The sequence below is a fragment of the Ptychodera flava genome, chromosome 1 (assembly GCF_041260155.1).
Source record: "Ptychodera flava strain L36383 chromosome 1, AS_Pfla_20210202, whole genome shotgun sequence".
Classification (NCBI taxonomy): domain Eukaryota; kingdom Metazoa; phylum Hemichordata; class Enteropneusta; family Ptychoderidae; genus Ptychodera; species Ptychodera flava.
The window spans coordinates 39,544,491-39,570,591 of NC_091928.1; the positions used below are offsets into that span (position 1 = coordinate 39,544,491).

The 26,101-nt window shown below is 36.2% G+C and overlaps 2 protein-coding genes across 3 annotated transcripts in view; both read left to right on the forward strand.

Annotated features, from left to right (window-relative positions):
* LOC139137307 (uncharacterized) overlaps positions 1-26,101 on the forward strand; it is a 622,870-nt gene that overhangs the window by 19,019 nt on the left and 577,750 nt on the right. The window contains exon 5 of the mRNA XM_070705330.1: positions 7,976-10,473. Coding sequence (XP_070561431.1) covers positions 7,976-9,297 — 1,322 coding nt within the window. The 3' untranslated portion in view covers positions 9,298-10,473. The remainder of the gene's footprint in view (positions 1-7,975; positions 10,474-26,101) is intronic.
* LOC139137003 (Rieske domain-containing protein-like) lies at positions 14,935-22,632 on the forward strand. 2 transcript variants are annotated; one of them, XM_070704901.1, is made up of 4 exons: positions 14,935-15,087; positions 18,087-18,266; positions 19,352-21,725; positions 22,082-22,632. In XM_070704901.1, the coding sequence occupies exons 1-3, from the start codon at positions 15,033-15,035 to the stop codon at positions 19,576-19,578; spliced, it is 462 nt and encodes a 153-aa protein (XP_070561002.1). In that variant the 5' UTR covers positions 14,935-15,032; the 3' UTR covers positions 19,579-21,725; positions 22,082-22,632. The 2 variants fall into 2 exon arrangements, with proteins under 2 accessions (XP_070561002.1, XP_070560991.1); XM_070704890.1 differs by lacking the exon at positions 14,935-15,087 and adding an exon at positions 15,090-15,894 and having other exon boundaries at positions 22,082-22,573.

Genomic DNA, 26,101 nt, shown 5'->3' on the forward strand with positions numbered 1-26,101 from the left:
GTACATTTCATCTTGATATTTGGTGTGTACATGGATGATGGGCTGTAGATGAGATTTTGTTCAAATGAAGTTGTCATTGCCAAAAATATGCAAATTAAGTGAAAAAATGTAAAAACAGTCAAAATTGAAAAAACTCAATAACCACTGAGCAGATTACATGAAAAATTAGCATGTAAGTACTTTGGGCTGACATGAAATGATTGTGTGCATCTTGGGTCAGTATCTTGGACTTGCTATTTTTCATGAATTTTTTTGTAATTTTCTCCCATTTTTGGTCAAAAAATCTCCTGCTCTGAAACCACAAGTCCGATTGATTTGAAACTTGGTATGGAAGTGCATAGGAGTGACCTTTCCCAAATTTGGGCAAATCGTGGTGAAATTTGCATATTTTTAGTTTACACGTCCATAGACTCCCATGTATAGGCAGATCTCCATAGACTCCCATGTATAAGGCCACAGAAAATAAAAATTTAATTTCTCATCGTATTCATATGCAAAAGGATGCAGTGACACAATTTTTAGTCCCCACGGATGAAGTCCAGTGAGCTTATAGATTGGGTCATGTCCGTCTGTTCGTCCATCCGTGAGTCCATCCGTGAGTCCATCCGTTCACGCAGATATCTCGGATATTTTGACAAAATGTCATGTGACCTTGATGACCTTTGATCTCAAATAGACATATTTGTCCATAACTCAGTAACCACAAGTGCTACCACCCTTCATATATGGTATGATGGGACAGCTTATGACGCCACAAATTGTACCTCATTAATTATGCACATATCTAATTTTGAGCGAGCCAATAGAGCTAGAGGTCTGATTTTTGGTATATAGGGATAACTTAGCAAAACAATTTTTTTGACAAAATGTCATGTGACCTCGGTGACCTTTGACCTCAAATATACATATTTGTCCATAACTCAGTAACCACAAGTGCTACAGCCTTCATGTATGGTATGATGGGACACCTTATGACGCCACATATTGTACCTCATTAATTATGTGCATATCTAATTTTGAGCGAGCCAATAGAGCTAGAGGTCTGATTTTTGGTATATAGGGATAACTTAGCAAAACAATTTTTTTGACAAAATGTCACGTGACCGCGGTGACCTTTGACCTCAAATGTACATATTTGTCCACAACTCAGTAACCACAAGTGCTACAGCCTTCATGTATGGTATGATGGGACACCTTATGACGCCACATATTGTACCTCATTACTTATGCGCATATCTAATTTTGAGCGAGCCAATAGAGCTAGAGGTCTGATTTTTGGTATATAGGGATAACTTAGCAATACAATTTTTTTGACAAAATGTCATGTGACCTCGGTGACCTTTGACCTCAAATATACATATTTGTCCATAACTCAGTAACCACAAGTGCTACAGCCTTCATGTATGGTATGATGGGACACCTTATGACGCCACATATTGTACCTCTTTAATTATGTGCATATCTAATTTTGAGCGAGCCAATAGAGCTAGAGGTCTGATTTTTGGTATATAGGGATAACTTAGCAAAACAATTTTTTTGACAAAATGTCACGTGACCGCGGTGACCTTTGACCTCAAATATACATATTTGTCCACAACTCAGTAACCACAAGTGCTACAGCCTTCATGTATGGTATGATGGGACACCTTATGACGCCACATATTGTACCTCATTAATTATGCGCATATCTAATTTTGAGCGAGCCAATAGAGCTAGAGGTCTGATTTTTGGTATATAGGGATAACTTAGCAAAACAATTTTTTTGACAAAATGTCATGTGACCTCGGTGACCTTTGACCTCAAATATACATATTTGTCCATAACTCAGTAACCACAAGTGCTACAGCCTTCATATATGGTATGATGGGACACCTTATGACGCCACATATTGTACCTCATTAATTATGCGCATATCTAATTTTGAGCGAGCCAATAGAGCTAGAGGTCTGATTTTTGGTATATAGGGATAACTTAGCAATACAATTTTTTTGACAAAATGTCATGTGACCTCGGTGACCTTTGACCTCAAATATACATATTTGTCCATAACTCAGTAACCACAAGTGCTACTCCCTTCACATGAAAGACACTTATTTTTTTATCCACTTACCCTTCGGGCAAGTGGGGGGTGAAGTTCACTTGCCCTAATTAGAATACCACTTGCCCAGTAAAATTACGTGTTTTGAAAAAAGCGAAAGCAGTGATTTTTTATTTCACACTTTATCATGTTATTCATCAAACTTCATGATGTAGTGAAAAATGTCAGTCACTCTCTCACTATTCTTCCCAGACTTCCAAGAGTGCTGGGCAGCTCATTAATATTCATGATCATTAATTAATATTTATGAAAAATTATAATATTTAATATGCTTGTACGTTTACTTTCTTAGTGCTATAATAATGTACAAATAATAACAGCCACTTCCACTGTACCTTCAAGATATTTTTTCAGTTTTAACTGAACTATACAGAAAGAAAAAATCTTTAGAAGTTATAAAGGAATTTTTGAAGCTTCTGAAATAATGTACTTCTTTGTCATGTTTTTACACTGCGTATATCATCCCTCACCACTATGAAGCTATCATTACCTTACACTTTACCAGTATCCTGTTTTTCTGATGACTTAGGTGGTCTTTTTAATGCTCATGCGCAGATTCAGTAATTTTAAATTAACAACTTAAGGGTGTGGGCAAGTTTGCGATCTGTTTTGAAAGCTGTATTTCTCGAAGTGAAATTCGGTCAGATTGCTCCTTTGCAGTCATTTTAGAATGGGAAAATTCACAAACAGAGAGGTTGGTTGCCACGGACAAGTAACTTTTGGCATATTGACCTGAGAAATAAGTCAGTGTCCATTGAAAATTCAAAGACTGGATCCGTTGACACCAAAGCTTGCGCGTGTCGACCATGCATGCTGTCATCTTTGCATGTAGTCTTTCCACAATGAACCCCGTGAATGCCAGTCACTGAATGAACATTGCAATGAAGAGTACGTTTTAGTAAAAGTCCTATTTTTTGGTGCTAATTTTCGCTACCTAATTTTATTGTTATAGTGTTGTAAACATTCACACAAAACACAAAAACTTCGTGTGTGTCTCCTTTTTGATCGTACAGACATGTGACACCATGACCTTGTCTAGTGAGGGCAAGGAACTTTGTGGACGTACGCTCAACCAGCGTACGGTAAATCGGTAATTAACCGATGGTATTGTTTATTGAAAACAATCATGCAATTTTGTGAAAAACTTTATACTAGTTCGCACAATGACATAAAATGATTATTATTTGTTGTTTAAGTCGCTGTTCCCACATCAGAAAATCGATCTCATGGATTTGATTTCGAAGTAATTATTTTTTCACTTGTCCCGTCGGGCAAGTGGCATCGGCGTTTCACTTGTCCGAATGCGACTTTCACTTGCCCCGGGCAATCGGACAACCGTTAGTGTCTTTCCCTGCAATTCATGTATGGTATGATGGGACAGCTTATGACGCCACATATTGTACCTCATTAATTATGCACATATCTAATTTTGAGCGAGCCAATAGAGCTAGAGGTCTGATTTTTGGTATATAGGGATAACTTAGCAAAACAATTTTTTTGACAAAATGTCACGTGACCTCGGTGACCTTTGACCTCAAATGTACATATTTTTCCATAACTCGGTAACCACAAGTGCTACACCCTTCATGTTTGGTATGATTGGACACCTTATGACGCCACATACTGTACCTCATTAATTATGCACATATCTCATTCTGAGCGAGCCAATAGAGCTGGATGTTTGATTTTTGGTATATAGGGATAACTATAGGAGAGAAATTTTTTGACCAAATGTCATGTGATGTCGATGACCTTTTACCTAAAATATATGTTTATGTCAATAAATAAGTAACCACAAGTGCTTTGTATTTAGTAGGATGGGAGACCTTATGACAACACATGCTTTACCTCATTAATTATGTACACATCTAATTCTGGGCAAGCGAATAGAGCTAGAGATCTGATTTTTTGGCATATAGGGATTAATTAGCAATATAATTTTTTTTTTCAAAATGTCATGTGACCTCGATGACCTTTGACCTTGATTATACATATATATGCATATTTCAGTAACCACAAGTTCTATACCCTCCAATTTTGATAGGATATTAGACCTTAAGATGTCACATCTTGTACTCATTTATAATGCGCATATGTATTTCTTGGCTGGCCAATACTGCTAGAGGTCTGATCTTTTTTCCCGATTTAGAACCATAACTTAGACATGCCTCATGTGTTTCAAATTGGGAACAACGACATAGACCTATGTGCCCATAGATCTCAACATATACGCTCCAGTGATACTTCTTAATGACCACATTTTCCTGCCCCATCAAGACTAATACTCCTATTACAAGTGGGGACTATGTCATTGTAAATGACTTGTTGAGTTAATGGTTGTATCACAGTATTCGATATATCTAATTCTGTATTTTTTCCATTTTATATTCTGAATAATTACATTAAACATATTTCACTGTCTCCAGTACATTTCATTTAAGTATTTTCACTTCATGCACTTTATCCCTTTCACACATGTTCAAATATCTGACCAGAGAACAAACACTAAATAGTCCAGGATGGGAGCTACAGTGTCATTGACGCTATTTTTATGATTTACAAAAGCATAACATTTTCTATAAGTGTACATTTACAGTGTACACTCAGACTCTGCATAAGTCCAGGCTGGTTGGTACCATGTACCAGTACACAATGGTGTATTGAAACAGATGGCAATGCAAAATGTCCACAATACATTTACAAAATATGTACAGCATTTGTATTGGATATTTTTTTCCCGTGCGTTGGCAAAAGAGTTCAATTGAGCACTTTTTCTGGACAGGGGGTATCATATCATCTCATTTATGTCATTTTTAGCTCCCATAGCCATATGTATATATGGCAATGGAAGCTTTCTTATAGGCTAGGGAAATGTCTGTATGTATGTGTGTCTGTATGTCTGTGTGTCTGTATGTCTGTATGTCTGTATGTCTGTATGTCTGTCCGTCAACATCAAAAACTCCAAAACCGCTGTACATTTCATCTTGATATTTGGTGTGTACATGGATGATGGGCTGTAGATGAGATTTTGTTCAAATGAAGTTGTCATTGCCAAAAATATGCAAATTAAGTGAAAAAATGTAAAAACAGTCAAAATTGAAAAAACTCAAGAACACTGAGCAGATTACATGAAAAATTAGCATGTAAGTACTTTGGGCTGACATGAAATGATTGTGCACATCTTGGGTCAGTATCTTGGACTTGCTATTTTTCATGAATTTTTTTGTAATTTTCTCCTATTTTTGGTCAAAAAATCTCCTGCTCTGAAACCACAAGTCCGATTGATTTGAAACTTGGTACGGAAGTGCATAGGAGTGACCTTTCCCAATTTGGGCAAATCGTGGTGAAATTTGCATATTTTTAGTTTACACGTCCATAGACTCCCATGTATAAGGCAGATCTCCATAGACTCCCATGTATAAGGCCACGAAAAATAAAAATTTAGTTTCTCATCGTATTCATATTGCAAAAAGGATGCAGTGACACAATTTTAGTCCCCACGGATGAAGTCCAGTGAGCTTATAGATTGGGTCATGTCCGTCTGTTCGTCCATCCGTGAGTCCATCCGTTCACGCATATATCTCGGATATTTTGACAAAATGTCATGTGACCTTGATGACCTTTGATCTCAAATATACATATTTGTCCATAACTCAGTAACCACAAGTGCTACCACCCTTCATATATGGTATGATGGGACAGCTTATGACGCCACATATTGTACCTCATTAATTATGCACATATCTAATTTTGAGCGAGCCAATAGAGCTAGAGGTCTGATTTTCGGTATATAGGGATAACTTAGCAAAACAATTTTTTTGACAAAATGTCACTGACCTCGGTGACCTTTGACCTCAAATGTACATATTTGTCCATAACTCAGTAACCACAAGTGCTACAGCCTTCATGTATGGTATGATGGGACACCTTATGACGCCACATATTGTACCTCATTAATTATGCGCATATCTAATTTTGAGCGAGCCATACAGCTAGAGGTCTGATTTTTGGTATATAGGGATAACTTAGCAATACAATTTTTTTGACAAAATGTCACGTGACCTTGGTGACCTTTGACCTCAAATATACATATTTGTCCATAACTCAGTAACCACAAGTGCTACAGCCTTCATGTATGGTATGATGGGACACCTTATGACGCCACATATTGTACCTCATTAATTATGCACATATCTAATTTGAGCGAGCCAATAGAGCTAGAGGTCTGATTTTCGGTATATAGGGATAACTTAGCAAAACAATTTTTTTGACAAAATGTCACATGACCTCGGTGACTTTTGACCTCAAATATACATATTTTTCCATAACTCGGTAACCACAAGTGCTACACCCTTCATGTATGGTATGATTGGACACCTTATGACGCCACATACTGTACCTCAATAATTATGCGCATATCTCATTCTGAGCGAGCCAATAGAGCCGGATGTCTGATTTTTGGCATATAGGGATAACTATAGGAGAGAAATTTTTTGACCAAATGTCATGTGACCTCGTTGACCTTTTACCTAAAATATATGTTTATGTCAATAAATAAGTAACCACAAGTGCTATGTCCTTTGTATTTAGTAGGATGGGAGACCTTATGACAACACACGCTTTACCTCATTAATTATGTACACATCTAATTCTGGGCAAGCGAATAGAGCTAGAGATCTGATTTTTTGGCATATAGGGATTAATTAGCAATATAATTTTTTTTTTCAAAATGTCATGTGACCTCGATGACCTTTGACCTTGATTATACATATATATGCATATTTCAGTAACCACAAGTTCTATACCCTCCAATTTTGATAGGATATTAGACCTTAAGATGTCACATCTTGTACCTCATTATAATGCGCATATGTATTTCTTGGCTGGCCAATACTGCTAGAGGTCTGATCTTTTTTCCCGATTTAGAACCATAACTTAGACATGCCTCATGTGTTTCAAATTGGGAACAACGACATAGACCTATGTGCCCATAGATCTCAACATATACACTCCAGGATACTTCTTAATGACCACATTTTCCTGCCCCATCAAGACTAATACTCCTATTACAAGTGGGGACTATGTCATTGTAAATGACTTGTTGAGTTAATGGTTGTATCACAGTATTCGATATATCTAATTCTGTATTTTTTCCATTTTATATTCTGAATAATTACATTAAACATATTTCACTGTCTCCAGTACATTTCATTTAAGTATTTTCACTTCATGCACTTTATCCCTTTCACACATGTTCAAATATCTGACCAGAGAACAAACACTAAATAGTCCAGGATGGGAGCTACAGTGTCATTGACGCTATTTTTATCTATTCCTGGACTGCGAATAGATGAAATATGAGCTAACTTACACGTACATCAGCAATTAGCACTTTGCCATCCACTTCGCTAACTTACAAAAACCTTCACAAGCAGTAACCATACAAATGCCATAAATTATGACTTATCAACTGTCATAATGTGATCACCTGTGTAATACAGTAAAACCTGTCTAAACTGAACTGTTCAGGGACTGAGAAAATCGTTCAGTTTGGAGAGGTGTCTGGTTTATAGAGGTCCTTTTAACATAGAGTTCTATTTGAATGGTAGGGTTCAGTTTAGACAGGTTTCCAGTTTAGACATGGTTCAGTTTTGACAGGTTTTACTGTAATTGGAATACTTCATAATGCACAGATGCAATGTGTACGGTATGCAGTTATGTACAGTAAATTAAAATATTCATTCAATTTCTGGTACAATTATCCAATCTGCCTGAAAAATCTTTGTTCATTTGTAAAGATGATCTGATTGGAAGATTTTCAAAAATTCTAGTGTTCAACGACAATGTAAATTCTTTGTTCATGTATTTCATTTCCAGATGCAGAGTATTTTGGGAAGTTGTTTGACGCTGTAGCAAGACGACACAAGAGAACATCGCTAGAGTTAATGAAGTGCGTTGACCTCACTAGAAGAAGAGATGGTTTTACCTTGCTTCACATGGCAGCCAAACATGATATGTCGTCAGTCGTCAGTGGTCTGTACACCTACGGTGCCTTTGGTCAACTTGTGGAAGTTCGTGCCGGCAAGGAAACCGGCCGCTTCCAAGGTTTGACTGCAAGGGACATCGCTGAGAAAGGCCGGCATATTGGCATTGTACGACAGATTGATAAATTTTATGAATACGAGTACAGCTTAGATCCACTCCATCATGCTGCCCGCAGCGGAAACATAGAGGCGCTTACAAAGTTGTGCGAGAATCGCGGCAACGTGAATGTTGTAGGTAACCACGGTAACACACCGCTATACATGGCAGCTTGCGCTGGTAGACTAAAAGCTGTACAGTTGCTGCTTAAGTACGGCGCTGATGTGACAGTTGTCTGTGATCGTGAGAAAACATTACTTCATAAGGCTGCAGAATGGGGTCACTACGATGTTGTTCAGTTCTTTGTCTCACAGTGTCACATAGATGTCAATGCGAGAAGCAAAGACGGTATAACACCACTTCATTTAGCGGCAGCCTATGGCAACACAGACATTGTCACATTCTTGCTAGACCACAAAGCTTCATCAACCATCCGCTCGCATTACCGTGAATCGCCGCTCTTCTGGGCGGTTGCTCATGGTAATGTTGACGTGGTACAGCTGCTTGTCCAAAGGGGTGCACGCGCTGAGCTGCAACCACACAGCTCTTTGGCTCCACAGGACTGGAACTTCCTCCACGTCGCGGCATCCAGCGGCCACGTCGATATGTTACAGTATCTCTTAGATCGTAATTTTGACATCAGAAGCGTAACATCGCGGGAAATGGAAATGAACGGATACTATGCGAAAGGCGTCACTGCTCTCCACCTGGCTGCTGGACACGGACATCAGAACGTCGTCAAATTTCTGACCGAATGCGGTGCGGACGTCAATGCCAGAGACACTCTGCGCTGCACGCCCCTGCACTATGCCTCGCAGTTTGGACACCAGCACGCTGTGCAGCAGCTGCTTCATGACAGAGCAGACACCGACGCCCCCGACCACCACCTGCTTACGCCGCTTCACAAAGCCGCTTTGAATGGCCACGCTGAAGTCTCTGAAATTTTAATCCACAAAGGCGCTAGATTAGACATTCGGGCTTCGTCCAAACACTCTGAATGCATACCCCTGCACATGGCGGCTGTCGGAGGTCATTACGACACCGCCCTCCTGCTTTGAAAAGAGGCACGCCCGTGAACGCTATTGACAGCAACAAGCAAACAGCCCTTCACTTTGCAGCTAAGAATGGTCACCTTGATATTGTCCGTCTTCTCTTCTCAAGTGGGGCCTCTCTCAACTGCAAAGATCAGAAAGGCGACACTCCACTAACCCTGGCACTCAAGAAAAGTCACTGGGAAGTCACCAAATTCCTAAAAGGAATCGGTGCAATCGGCAGAACTCCAATCCGGCAAAAATTTACACGGTTTAGCTTCGGAAGTCCAAGGTCATAGTTTACCTGTACAACATATAAGATCCAAATTCAATGGGCAGCCATGGTTTGTCATTTTGGAAGATTGTGACAATCTTAATATGATAATGAATTTACAATTTCTGAATTTGATTTAAAGGTCCGTAAATAGTGCTTTAAAGAAACAGAAACAGCCAAAGAAACCTTTTCCTCCAATTTTAATCATTTCTGTTGAATGAGATTTCTCATAAAACTCCGGCTATTATTGTCTCAGTGATAAAAATCATGTCTTAATTACACATTTTAAATCAGGTTTTTTCTTTCTAATCTTTTGAAAAATTGTTTTAAAATTACTGGTATGTTTTGAACTCTACACTGAGTTCTGATCAGTTTAAAATTCTTTAAAGTCAGTATGATGAAACTGTAGTTCAAATATCATTGTGTTATTTTATCATTCCCAGTTGTCATTGCATCATGATAAGGTATTTATAATCCTTTGGAAAGTTTATTAATTTACGTACCAGTATACACTCATGGTTAGACTTGGCCCAAGTCGGTGAGTAAAATACAAGTTTGTGAATGTGGTTCAGTAGTGGAGATATTGCTGGTGATTCTGGGAGATACCTACAACCAATCATGTTCACGCCAAGCATGCCCGAATGCATCGCAAGATCAGATGTAGAGGCAATGTATTCTGATCGTACTGTGATCATGTCACTCAAAGTGTCTCACACAAGAAATGTCATCAATGCGTTAATAATAACCAGCTGAAGTGACTTAATTTCACATAATCACCGAGTCTAACACATGGTGACCTTGGGCATGAAATTTCTTTGAATAGTTACATAACCATTTCACCCCATTTCATTTTATATAGGTTTACCTATCCTGTTGAGAATGACTGAGATGAATGGTGTTAGTCATTGTATTATGAGTACATAGAGCAGGTGTTCATGGTCGGGTTAATAGCGCCCTCTAAAGGTCACTTTTTTTGAAATCTGAAAGTCTTTCAAGTCTTGTGAGTTTTTAAAGCAATCAGTCGATGAGATTCTAAAACAGGCAGAATGATTTTACTTCACATATAGAGAAGTCTATATTATTGGAAGGGAATGTGATATTTTACAGACATGCTCAGCCGTGTTTTCATGTTGGTTTATAATATAGAGGTTTTCACTGTATGTACTTATTATTAATTAAATTATTCATAACATAACAATATTGAAAATCATTTTAGGCTTTTACCTGATAGTTGTTGGTTTGGATGTGTTTATATATATTATGAATTATACATAATAACTGGTGTTTACATAATAACTGGTGTTAAGATGTTGAAATGGCATAAAATGAAATATTGTTTTACAAATATTTTCTGAACTTGTCATAAATACAATCAAATATTATTTCAATATTTCAACAAATTGTGAAGGTGAAATATATTATTGCCATCTGAATATTCAGTTTGTCCTTTTCAAATAATAAAAAACTAATGATTCAATCGATTCCTTTCAATCAAAATGAGTGCACATTCCTAAATAAAAATTCTTCATCCATCAAAAATGAGTTTTCTCTCCTCTCCTTGAAAATTGTCAATCTTTGCCATAATATTTTTCTCTATAGATAATTATGTTTTCAAACTTTAATGTGTGTAGCAATTTGGCAATATAACAATAGGGCTGAGTTTATAAACTCATGCAGAGTGTAAGACTGAAAATGTAATTTCAATTGTGAGTGATAGTTCACTGTTCACACTAGTTGCTTTTTTGACAGAATACTTTAGGGATACACTATTATTCTTCTCCGTCACATAGGGACGGCAGTGTAGCAAAGCAAAGCACACCATTGAGCAGGGAACTGGTCAATGTGTGCTCCATCCAGGGTTCCTGTGTGTTACCAGCCTGTCCTGAAAACAAAAGGAGTTTACTATATTTATAGAGGGCGCTGTATCACTCTATGTAAATCATCACTCAGAATTTCTTTAAAAATATCTATAAATAAAGAATATATAAGACGTTTCTTTGAATGATATTTTGCTGTACATTTTCTGTAAATGTAATATTCTCTTCTTTGGTCTAAATGAATCAATACTGCACTGGCCATGAGCGAAATTTACCAGTGTTCAATAGAAAGTACTATGAAATGAGTACATTTTGTGTTATTGTATGTTGAACTTTGGAAGATAAGAATATCAAAAAAATATATATTTATAAAAAGGTCAACTCTTTCTGAGGTAATCCAATCATTGTAACTGAGTTCAGTATCTTTCCAGAGCCATGCAGGTGTTTTCAGTATAATCATGAGTCTTGCATTGTTGAGAACTGTGCCTTCAGAAGTCAGTTTGCATACAGCATGTTTATCTGTATTCACTGCAAATCACTGTTATCTGCTTAGACAAATATGCCAATCTGACAAAGAGTTTTTGATATGCGTCCGATATCATCCTTGGTACGTCCATATTAGGTTTTGAGATTTGGTTTGTTGTATTTAAATAGTAATGTGTGCATTGTCGGTTTTTGAATAACATTGAAATTTTCAGTGTTGAGGACTCTTTACTATAAATTTACAACTGAATTTGCAGTGTTTTAATACAGTGGAATTTTAGCCATTTACAGTTTGAGGGCTTTCTCTGGTTGATCTGTACAGAATTGTATTTTGCTGATACAAAAAAATCTATCGAATTAAGTATCTATTCAAGATCTGGAAAACTTTTTTTAAACTATATTTAAGCAAGAAAAAATTTTATGCATCTCTGGGTATATGTGACAATGTATCGCACTTTTTTTTCCTTTTCCACAATCATACTTTAACTCTGTTGTTCTTTGACATCTAAACTTTGAAAAGGGGTGACAGGTTGAACATTACATATGCAAATCAGTATGGCCTGCCGATGTGATTGTAATATCAATACTATTAGCTATAATTGTTGATGCATTTTCCACTTTCCAGATTTGTTTGTCAGAAGCCTTTTTTTCTACTTTTGAAAAATGCATGTTCTACACAATGTTTTGCACTAAAAAAAATACTGTGTATTGCAACTTACTTACGGCAGAGGAATAAAAATTACTTATTTTCCCCCAAAACTAGACTGAAAGATCCGTCGCTAGAGGGCGCTCTCTACGCTACTCTTGCGTGATGGATCTTTCAGTCTACTGCCAAACAAAAATATTGAAAACATCATCAAACGTTACAGCTATTATGCTGTATGTTACCATTTCCATTGTCGAGAATTTCTGTGTCAAAATTTAAAAGAAAGTGAGTGAGTAAGGCAGTAACATGAATGTAACCATCTACTAGTAATTTGTATGTTTAAACCAGCTCATCAACCTCTGTTTCCAAACAGAAGTCTAGAAGCTAACCTTTGAAAACATTGGGGTTGGACTAAACCACTGGTGTTTGAGGGGTAAGTCCAGTTTGTTCAACTCTTCTTTTGCAAATGATGTCCTAAAATGCCCTACTTACAAACTCCATCGAGGAGTTTTTATTTCTTGAAGGAGAGGTTACAATTATAATGAACAAATTAATCAAAATTTGCATTCTGTAGTATTTCACAATCAATTTGCATATTAAAGAAAATGCCTTTTCATTTATCGTTTCATTCATTGGTGAGATTGCAATATTATGATGTCAATTTTGACAGTCAAACATCCCACCATGCTCTCTACAAACAGAAGCTAATGCATATGACATTTGTCATAGGGTGATGAACATCTTTGTTCCTCCGTGTGGAATAACAGTGCTGTTGATGAAACTGGGTTTAATCTCTGTAGGCAAAATATAAAACAATATGTGTGTTTCCATTAACCAGACCGACTCCGGACATTTTCTTACATTTTGAACAATATTTAGAGTAAATTTTCTAAATTCTACTATATTTCATGGCTCTCAGTCAACAAAGAATTTTTTTTTTAAATTTCCTTTGGCCCACCTACCCGGTACCCTCATTTTCAGACGCATGTTACTGGAAACATTTTTTTTCATTTGGCCCTATGAAAGCAATCATTAGCTTTGTTTGAAACTGGACCCCCTAGGATTGTGCTGATTAGTAAATTGTTCTGTTTGGTTCCATTGTTCTTCAGGTTTCTTTTTTTCCAGAATATTAATGCAAAGCAGTTCATCAAGGATTTGTGTGCTTGTTTGTGTTTTCTTTAATTTGCTATTACAATAAAGTCATTGCATTGCTGAAAAGTTTGTCTGAATTTGTTTTAATTAACATTGTTGGTAGACTACTTGACAGAAAGAAAAACACATGAAGCAACACATGTCTGTACAACAATGTGTTAAAGCATGTAATACTAGACTGTAAAGCATGGTTGTGTGTGGGCGCTCAGTATCTCCGCTCCCAGCGCCCTCACACGACTGTGCTTTACAGTCTACATGTAATACTTGACAGTGCAGTACTGAAACCATGTGTTAACATTGCCTCCCAAAAAGTGTGCCAATTCATTTCTCAAGAAATCTGAAATTATGTTGAACCCTTTGAGTGCTGTAATTTTTCCCAACAACATTTGTGTAACATTTTTTTTAATTTTTATTAATTTTTTGTAATATTTTTGCTAATTTTGGACCAAGTAGACATCACATTTCATTACGCCAAGAAAAATAAGAAGTTTGTTTCTCATCCTCGCGCGTGTCTATTCAGACTCGCAGCATCAACTTTTTTTGTGCATAAGGAAATAAAAAAATAGACACAAAAATACGCGACAATAGTGCATACACAGTGCTGTATAAATCAGAACTGTAAACAAAATAGCTGACACTAACATACCATTCAGAACTGTACACAGTCACTGTTATACTACGCTGTCAAAACTGTGAATTGCTGCACTAAAAGTCAAATCGCAGAACTTGCTATGCAAAAATAATACAGCAACAATGCTGTGCATTTATATCTGCTTGCATTCCTATGTTGTTTTCATGTTTTTCCGCTATCTTGTTGATTGAAGAATAAAAAAACTTGATAGTAAAAAAACTGGCGTCACCGCATCATTTTTGAAATATGTCTAGGATGAGAAACACACTTTTTATTTTCTTGGCCTTAGCTATAGTTTTATATGAAAATTTTGGCAAAAATGTGCAAAAATTGATATTGTTATATTTTATATGGGCAACAAAAGTTGTCTTTGGCGCTTAAAGGATCAATGTTCCTCAGAAGTATACAAATGGCATTGTCCCTATTGGTTAAACCTATACAAAGTATTTTAGATTTTATTACCAACAGAAATTTCCAATATAACGAAATGTCCATTGTTTAGAGTGAAACGTCATCCTTTGACTTGCAAACTTATATACTTGTGTGTGCACATATTACGAACGAAGAAAGGACATATGGTTGGTGACTAAAATTTCTTCCCCGCAAACCAAGACGCACTGACAGACACAAAAGAAGTCCATCAATGTTTTGTGGTGGCGCTATCAGCTCAGCACAATATATTCAAGATGGCGGCTCAAAGCATGATAGTTGTTTCCCGTTGACATGACAAACCCGTCATGTCAATAAACGCTTTTCTACATGAATCCTTCCGGAGGGAGGTTTTATTTCAAAGTTGACAACGTTTACTTCGAAGGTGAGTGAAAGGTTTGAATCCCTGATCCTAAGAGCCCGTTAAGTGGGCGGCGTTTTGCAGTTTGCACAGTTGTTTATCCACCGTCTGTCGACCCTGTCAAGACATGTTATTAGCCTCCAGGTGCTAATGTTGTTTATTGTTCTACTTCAAATGTATCTTTGCTGGTGAGTTCGAATAAGGACAGTAGTTTGCTTGCGGATATGTATCGTCTTTTTCAATCTCGGGTGACAAGAGCAATGCCATTCGGCCGCTTTTTCTCTGTTATGTTGATGAACTTCGGCGTTTATCGATCGCTTTCAAGTGTGAACGACAACTCGTTGCGGGACAAGCGTGAGACTTTACAAATCACTGTATCCGGTCACAAACCAAAACACGCTCCTTATTATCCGTATTAACATTACAATAGCGATGTTCAAGTTCAAGTTGTCGATGCTTGTACACGCTATTGTGTTGGCTTCAGTCTGGTGACGTCATTTCAGTGAGTGTGATTCACTTCCGTTGTAAACTTCCTGTTGTAGTCTGCAACAACCGTTAAAGTTCGAACAAGGTGATACTCGGTGTGTTACTGCAAGACTCCCCGTTTTAAAAAGCGTGCTTTTGTAGCGTCAGTTGCAACGAACTGTAGCGCTCTCTCGTGGATTGTAGGGATCACAAAGTGTCTATGAGAAGTTACCAGTGATTCGGAGAGGAACTTGTAAAGATTTCGCAAGGTTTTGCATTCAGCCATGCCCGAGGATGAACACGCTTCAACTGTTGTGAATTCTGATGATGCGTTTTATTTCAGCGTTGACAATGTCCACTTTGAAGGTAGGATTGTGCAGAGTTAAATTCTCACGGCCACCACAGACCTGCTTCACCGTCTCTCCAACAGACATAGATACTGTAGGGCACGTTGTACATGGGAGAGGTAGATTGGAGTCGCACCATAAACTCATGGACATTCTAGAATATTGAGGTGGAACATGATAGCAAGACTTGTAGCACTAAGTAGATTCACGGATAAATGCTGCTAGGGTGACCGTACGATTTTTAAAACTGAAATTTTTTGCCAAAATCTTGATGACACCTGTTGAAAGTGTTGGTACAAAGTCCAAATCTGAAAAAATAATTTGGCTAATTAGCATGATCACAATTTGGCAGCCTCTGGAAAATCAAAGTTTCCAAATTCTTTCCCTGAGAATATTGTAATGAGGAATAAAGAGACAGTGTGACCAAAAATCAGATCAAATATTGTTAAAATGGCTCAAAGATGACTAACTGTACAATAATGAGTCCAGTGAAAGGTGCATTGATAGTTTCCAAATTATTTCTGTGAGAATATTGTATGGGTTGATAAGTCCAGTGAAAGAAAATGGAAGATTGTCCTCACGCTGACCTTTGTGTTTCCAGTATCATGGATACAAGCCATTGTTTCTGGTCAGAGACAGGTGCGCACGGGTGAAAAAGCACGTTGTTCAAGTGCGGCACTATTGCGAACTTTACTTCCTGCTTTGAAAAAACATGGCGCTACTTTGCGAGCATATCTGAGCCTTTTTAGAGCAGATAACAAGTAGAAAAATATGTAAGGTACAATTTGCCCGCATGGCCATTCCTTCCCTCTTGGAAAATGATGTCAAAAGTCATAGCTGTTTCAAAATAAAAAATCATCAGCAGTTTCTCCGAAAAAAAAACCTTTTTGGAAATTTTTGTACTCATCTTGACTTCCTAATATTCACAACATTCACTGTGAAATGCAAGTGTTTCCGTTCACGCGATCTCTCACAGCGACCGTTCGCGTGCGAGTAGACGACTTCCAAGATGGCATCCCCTCTGACGTTTGTTGACAAAATGTGTTCTTAAACTTCAAGATTTTCACGTCATTACCTTGTTAACAGACATAAATGTGTACAAATGTTGCATACTTAAGGTGAATTTGAAAATTTATCACTACCTGGTCCCCTTTACAATGTAAGCCTTCGATTTTGAGCATTCTATCTCGGAAACTCGTGTCACTGTCAGCCCCATTGTAGGGAATAGGAGGGCCTCTTGTCCGGTCACCCTAATGCTGCTCTTTGATCATGGCATTGACGTGGTTGTGGTACGCCCTGATTGCTGAGAAGAGTAGCTCAAGGTTTTGCCTGGGTGTACTAGCACTGCTTGGCAGGGCTGTATGTTACCAGCTATGGTAAGGTGTAGCCCTGCCATGTAGAGCTAGCCCACTGTAGGCAAAACCTCGAGCTGCTGTACTGCAGCAAGGTACATCCATGCTGTGTCATCTTCACATCAGAAATACTACCCTTGCACACTCCAGAAATGATAATGAACATGAATTTCATTTTTTTTGTCAAAAATGGTGTATTGCCTGATTACTTTCATACCATAAGGGACATGCAGCTAGTTTCTAGATAACATTGAGTAGAGTTAGTAAAATCTGCCCGGAGAAAGAGTGCAAATAGTGCATGCTGTAGCCGTTCTACAGAAATTTTACTTCTTTTTCTGTTCATCAAAGGTCAAAATATGTCTGTCAGGAAGATGCACACTATGAGGAAAAATTACAATCATAGACTTTCTCTAATGTCATATTACAATTCAGTACTGAATCAAGTAAAATATGACTGATCAGCTGTTACAGAGTGTACAGGCTTTCGGATTCATTATGACTCTGTCTCTACATCCATGGGGGCCATGATTACAGAAACTACCTGGACATTGGTGGGGGGGAGGGGGGAGCATGCAGGGGCTATGAAAGTAGTCATTCAGTTGAAGTTATTGCATGAAAAAGAATACGCATATGAAGAAAGAGTGGTTTGCACTGTGTTCTCTATGCCAGTGTGATCTGCAATTGTGTTGTCTTTGATGTAATGTCATTGCACATACATATTTGTTTTTCAAAAAAATTCTGGATTGACTGTATAAAAGCATGCCAGAAAGTGGGGAAATTTGATTAAATAAGAGTAGTCACAATTTAAAATGAGATTTTTTCAGTCAAATTTTCATGTTAATTATTTTCATTATTTCAGAACTGTATGACTGGGCTGATGCAAAACAAAAATGTCGAATGCACAGCGTGACGGGGAAGAAAGTTCGTCGTCAGAGCAGTACTGCAGCGGGTCATTGCATCTCACTCAACGGTCAGAAGATTGCCATATTTCGTCATGGTGATAAGGTGTATGCAATCAATGAGAAGTGTCCACATGCAGGTATGGCAAAACTGAAACCATTTCACATTTCATATTGATACATGTATATTGCAGGTGACTTCCTGCACAAACTTTTAAATGACTGTATATTGAAACTGAGATGCACTGACAGAATAAATATACAATGGTATGTATTAAACCATTGGCAATATAGAAATAACATGTAGACATACAGTCTAAATTGAGGGGTTGCCCACGTTGTCAGGCGCAATCATCGTCTAGCGGTTGTATCAGCCAATCACAAAGAAATCAACTCTGCAAAAGTTGAAACATTATGTGGAAGGAGGTCAAACATAGGCAAAATAACACCAGATCTGCACAAACGACATTTGCAAATGAGGTTTTGGACAGTGAACGGGATGTGTGTACATGTTTGGTGTTGTTTTGACTACATGTGACCTCCTTCCTGATGATATTTCCTTTTTGGAGAGTTGATTCTTTGTTATTGACTGATATTTGCCACCTAGACAATAATTACGCCTGACAGGGTAGGCAACTCCTCAACCTAGACAATATGTCTAGTTCTAGTATTGCCAACAGTTCAATGCAAACCACAGTAAATCTGTATATAAAGCGTGAAACGTTTGACAATTTTAAGTTTTAATTGTCTCACCTGTAAATGACTTCATATTTATTTCAAACAGTTATCTAGATGTCATTTCATAACACCAAATAACACATATAATGTTTAATTATGCTCTCAGCATTTTAAAGTTAAAAACAACTTGCGTCAACAACATTTAATATATATATATTATATTATATATATATATATATATATATATATATATATATATATGGCATTTTAAAGTTAAAAATAACTTGCGTCAACAACATTTAATATATATATATATATATATATATATATATATATATATATATATATATATATATATATATATATATATATATATATATATATATATATATATATATATATATATATATATATATATATACATGGGATGGAATGGTTAGATGTGACCCTGACTCAGGGGTACATACACATTCTGTCTTCTCCATGCCTAAAATGTATGAAGTGTTGCATAATGATACATGTATGGTATTTGCCCTGCCTTTCACAGGAGGACCCCTTCACATGGGGGACATTGAGGACCTGCCCGGCAAATCACTGTGTGTGAAATGTCCCTGGCACAGTTGGCGATTTGAACTGGAAACCGGAAAAGTACAACATCCCAAAGACCGGGGAGTGACTGCCGTTGTGTACCCAACCAAAGTTGACACAGATGGAAATATTTACATCGGCTTTGAACAGTTTTCATCACATTTCTTTCAGTCTGAAGATTTTTAAATCAGGTTTATTGCCAAGTATTACAGGATGTCTGACTTGATATTCAGACATTTTTAAAGGAAATATCTTCCCATAATCGAGATGAAAACTATGAAATACGTTTATAAAGGGGCATTTTAAAGATTGTGTCTTTGTAGATGTTTTTACAAAATTTATATGAAACAAAATCATGAAACTAAATGCTTTGATCGAAGCATAGCCCCTGGGAAAAGATTGAAATTTAAACAACCATGTAATCCATGCATGTTTCATCCTTTATACATTATGTAAATGTAAAAATGTTGATGAGACAGATGATATTACTGGTGATCACTTTCCATTTCACAAACACTCTTTAAGTACCATTTTGTGTTGACTGCCTAGGCCTGCCTGGCCTCCATGTTTGAAATCAATCCTTGCCTAGGGGTGCTTGGTAAATAAGTACAGCATACCCCTAAGATTGTGCTTTATTGTACAGAATGTACTTCACCTTAGCGTGGTCCCATTGTTCTTCAGTTTTGACCCAAACTTGGTTGTGAATAGATAATGGATATTTATTGTTGATAATTATTGTTCTCAGAGAGGTATTTTATGCTGTGCAACATAGCAAATATTATATTAAACAGAACATGGTTGTGAGTTGGTGCATATATACAGGAACTCCCTGAATCAGAACTCACAAGCATGTCTGGGAGATTTTTTTGTGTCGTGTGACTTGATGAATGCTAAGCAAATTTTTTTTTTGTAAATAAGTGTGCAGTGATAAAATATCTACATTATTTTGTTAGATTCCCTGCAGATACCTCCATAATCAGGAAACCTCACTAGTATAGATGGATTTTTAAGACAGAAAGTTCAATAGTTGATTCACTAAGAAACACTGCCATTGAAAAGAGTGTCCGAAATAAACAGATTTCATTTAAAAAATTCAAGACATCTTAATATAATAATGTCCTGTTCAAAATGTGCTAAAATGACAATTTTATCCTAAGTCAAATGAAAGTGCTTCCTCCAAATTAATACATAATACACTGCCTGCTTTATGAAGATATATTAAAACATTATTTTATCAAAAGCATTGACTTAACTGTATGCCTTTTTAAGTCTTTTTCTGAAGTTTGTCTTTTCATAAATTGTTTAAATTCTTGGATTTATATATTATATGTCTACGAAACAGACAAGGGTATTTCAAATGTCTATTTTACATGAATATTAATTTTTGATACACTATTTTATGTTTTACAAGGATACTTGCTCTTTACTCTGTTCACTGTGACTAAAATTACACCACTTTATATTGTCAGTTGACCTAGTTTTATCCTCAGGAATTTATTTATGCTAATCACTGCCACACATGTAGCTTGTATGTTACAGTTACATATAGTATCTCAATTTTAACCTTTTTAAAGTTTCATTTCCTTCTTCCAAACTCTGACAAAAATTTGCAGTCCAGTATATGTTTTAATGCTCTATCTTAATGGAAGTACATTATAAAAATAACAATTCTTACAGTAAAGACAAATTTCTTGCAATTGACCATTAACTGAAATATCACTTTTGGTAAACTTATTGAATATTTAATACTGTTGTATGTTTCCTTGGCTGCCAACAAACTATTCTTTGAATCATGGAAAAAGTTTTAACAGTTTTGTGTGACGAATGTAGAAAAGTGTTTGCGTAACTCTTTGAAGGTTTTCTCTGTACATACATGGTAATAGAAACGGTAAATAGAAACATACAGTGTCACAAGGCTGTTCACTTATTCAAAAACAATTTGTGGTTGTGTTCTTATCTTATAGTAGTTTCACATGACTTGTATTATTTATTGTGTTGTTGTTTTCCCTCAATGCTTGTTGCATATTCTCTGCTCCTGTTTCTTAATCTTCAACTACCTGGTGTTTTAATTCCGTTTCAGAGAAATGCTTTATATTCAGAACCACATATGATATTGATCTATGTAAAATATGGCCAAATGGAAAACATTTTATTTCCTGTAACCCAAACCTATCCACATTGCCTTGAAATGTATGGCTTTCTCCCAAAAAGTTTGTATAAAACGTGGGAAAAAATGTAAAAATGTTCAACCACACCACCATATGTCCCAGAGAGTGGCCATGCTATCAAAATGTACAGGTATGGTGTTGTAAAGAAACCTCTGACAAGTTAAGGTAGAACGCACCTCAAGGACAGACATTCGGACTCTCAAACTTTTACAATTCTCTTCTGATATACCACATGTGGGGGTTCATTTTAAAGCTCTTGGTGAAAGAAAACTTTTCAACAGCTTAGTTTTTCGAAATTCGAAAAATTTTATTTTTCTCCATAGAGTTAACACAGGGATAGTGGCCATTTTGAATTTCTAATATCGGTAAATCTTGGGTAATTTGTTTCTCTAGTACCAAAATTTGCACGGTGACCCCCTATTTTTATTCTTGATTTTGAAAGAGAATGATTGAAAGATTCCTTGAGGAAAGTTAGAGCAAAAGTTTAAGTCTTTCACTTTTGAGGTGCATACTGCCTTAAGGAATGGTAATGATTAATCAAAAGCATCTGAATTATTTTAATCAAGACAATTTTTGTAATGTTACTGCCATTCTATTTGCTGAAAATACCTTGCAAGGAATACAATAAAACATAGAAGAGTTTGCATTCCATATGTTATGTGTCCCCACAGTTATTTGCGCACCGTGAGCTGATTAGAATTAGTTAGTCCAAAGCAAGTAAGTTCAGAAAATGAATGAGCTATTACACTTTACTGTGTCAGTAGACAGCGTTTAGTGTTATAACACGATGACTAATAATTTATCCAATATTTATGCAAATATGCCCGGGCAGAGAATTTCCTCTTAATAAATTAAAGCTTCATATAAAAGCTGTATCTCTTGACTATTTTTTCAGAAGTTTTATTTTGCTGTTTTCCCTACACTTTCTGCATTGAATCCCTACACTGTAATTTAATGCCAAGTATTTAGCATATCAACAAAACCTATTGAATATAATCTCCATTGTTATTGTTGAAACTTGTATTCAAGTACAGAATTCATTTGTAAACAGTAAACAATGATCACTACACACATACAAGCTGTGTTGACAAAAAGAATACTCAAAATTTCAGCATGACAAATGGATTAGGGTCAGACAGTAGTTGATATACAGAAGCAGAATACTGAAAAACTTGCCAGAAGTTACAGCTTATGTCCCTTTAAGATACTGGTAGATATTGATAAAATTGAAATATTCCTTGAAAGTTGCTGGCAAATTGTTTAACAATGCACTTAACATTATAGCAGGAAAATAATGACGATGTCTGCAAAAGACATGCAACTTTCTTTGCATTATGTAAATGTTTTTTAAGTGGTGAAACCAGTATCTCTAATTTATTAAGAGGATGATTCTCTGTCAAGGTACAGTGGAATGTACAATGTAGTATAATCGTTTCCATAAAATTGTCTATAATAAGTATCATAACATGTGACAGTGTGTAGCTATTCCCAATAATCATGATTCCGAGACAAGATTAAATCAAACAAATTTTTAAGTGATAGTGTTTGTGTGTAATGCTTTAATGTAGACAATATCTGATAATTACATTGTATAAAGTATATCTGACAGTGTCGTATTGAAACCATCATAGCCATCATCATAACATATTCTTCATATTAGCACAAGGAATCCAGCGCATTTGATGAAACACGAATTTTCATTGTGATATTTAGCATTAAAGACAAGAAAAGTATTAAGTTAGATGCCACTTGTTGTCAGCTACAGGAATCACAATAGTGGTGACAATTCAAGTTTTCATCATTCATTAAATTGGACCATTATTCTGTCAATGATAGTGAAGTCAAAGGTTTTCATTATTGATTTTTTATTAGCTGTGTTGTGTGTACATTCCCTGGCCATTAATCAGGCTGTGAGGAGCCCCAAATCACTGGCGAATGTCATGTACATAAATTTGACATCCATGTACTTGTTAATTTGCACGAGGAAGAATTTTAACCCTTTCACCCCCAGTTCCCTGTATACAGGTCCAACTTTACCATAGAAAACAATGGATTTGGGACAAACCATGGTGGTGAAAGGGTTAATTGTTACGCCATGAGGCAATTAGTTTCAGTTCGGTTTGTATTATACATTGTTATAGGTTATACATGCAACTGTAGGTATAGTGTTTAGATATGATGGTTAATGAATCAGAGATGGCTACTCTTTTAAATTATTCATTGCTTATCTAATGAATATTTATGTCAGTATACCTTAGTATCACTCATTCTTCCTGATGTCACCATAGGAAATCCTTGCAACAAGAATCATTTCATGTTGGTGCTATCAACGGTAACAGCTGTTCATAAAAAGGACTGTATCTCATATAGGCATAATTGGTACTGTCTGTTTATTATTATGGTGGAGGGAATGGTGCTGATCCTGGGTGCTGATACTAACAAAAAGGTACACGCACATATATTGATTTATAATCACGACAATGTTTTTGTCTGCATCAAGCTGGTTTCCAATGAAATGAAATGAAATCTGCTCCTGACAGTTTGTACTACATTTCAACTGAACAGTTCAAGTACATAATATTCAGGTTGTTTGCCTGAAATCAGTGGCTAGTTACGAAAAGGTTACAGTCATACAAGAGTATGCCACCTTGTCAAACTCAATTGAATTAATGGCTTGGGTGATTGAACTTTAACCCAGCTATCCCAAAAATCATTGCAAGTCACTACTTATAGTCAAAACTTGCATCACGCGTACACAAGTACCTCAACAACAGCTATATAGGACCAACAAGAGGTAAGTTTAACGGGAAACGTTTTACAGTTTGACTTTTGAACTTAAGACGTTGCCCATCATTGTTTGTATGCTATTGTATGTCATTACCAAAATGTAATTTCATTCTATAGGATCGAAATACAAAGGCTTCTTTGAAAGTTAGTACGTGAAATGTACAATCGAAGGCTGGGTTAATTACTAGAATGCACCGCAGGACAAGATATTTGGACTCTCAAACTTTTACAGTATTCTTCTGTGGCCTACCACTTGTGGGAACTCATTTTGAAGCTTATAAAGTTATCACCAGCTTTAATTTTCAGAAGACCAGGAATTTTGTTTTCTTTCGCAGAGAAAACTTTGGGATGGTAGCCATTTTGAATTTCAAATGTTTAAGTAAATCTTTGGTAATGTTACTGTAGTGCTAAATTTGCACTGTGACCCCAGATTTTTAGCTCTCGTGTTCACTCACAGATGAGAATCAAATCTGGTACATAGATTCAGTTTGCAAATGGCAAGAACTAATTAGATTTTTGGGGGGTGTGGCTTCCATGCTTGTTGCTCGTTTGCATAATTAATGATTTTAGAAAAGAAACGGATATAAATTGAAAACAACTGCACAAATCTTATGAGATTTTCTGCAAATGTTGAACCACATCAGGATATATCAGTCTCGAAAGATATTAAGGGGTGACGTGAAAGAAAATTGCTAATTTGCATATATGATGAACGTCCTAATTAGGGGATGTATATCTGAATTGATCAAAATTGACGAAACTTGGTATGTATATTGAATATACTATGATTAATCATTATTACATTATTGAAAGTCATTAAGTATTTTCTCTTCAGCCAACTTCCAATTTGCATATTTAATGAATTTTCCTAATTAGGGGTATACATCTTGATTGACATCACCAAAGTTGACGAAACTTGCTATGGACATTGAAGATACTATTATATAACATTATTGACTGTCTTTAAACATCTTCACTTTAGAAAATTCCTAATTTACATATTTAATGAATTTTCCCTTATTTAGGGATATATATCTGAATTGGCTTGACCAAAGTGATGAAACTTGCTATGTACAAAGTAACATTAAAGATACAATGATACATTGTTCAAAGTCATTAAGCATTTTCGCTTCAGCCAATTCCTAATTTGCTATTTAATGAACTTTCCTAATTAGGGATATATACCTCGATTAACTTGATCAAAGTTGGTGAAACACACTATGTACATTGATGATACTAGGTTAAAACAATATTGAAAGTCATTTTGCATTTTCATGTCGGCCGATTTATAATTTGCACATCTAATGAGCTTTCACAGTTTGGCATATATGGCTTGAAGGACTTGACTGAAGGCAATTACATTTGCTATATAAAGTGATACAATGACAGAAGGCAAAGAAATTTAGTATTTTTATTTCAGCTAATTACATGTTTATATGACCTTTGATATTAATTTATGGTGATATTATATTGTTCATGATGTTAATCATAACATTTTAAATGAAGTTGCAAACATGACAAAAGTTTACATTCACAGACAACTGCAATATATAATGAAACACGTGAGCATTTTCATTTCATATTTGGTTATTCTTGATTTTGACAGAGAATGATTTAAAGTTAATTGCTTGAGGAAAGTTTGAGCAAAAGTTTATCAGTCTAAGTCTTTCATTTTCAAACCATGAACTATATTATATGTCACAGGTGCACACAAGACTTGAACATGCAGGCAAATAAATTTGACTCTGCTCGTA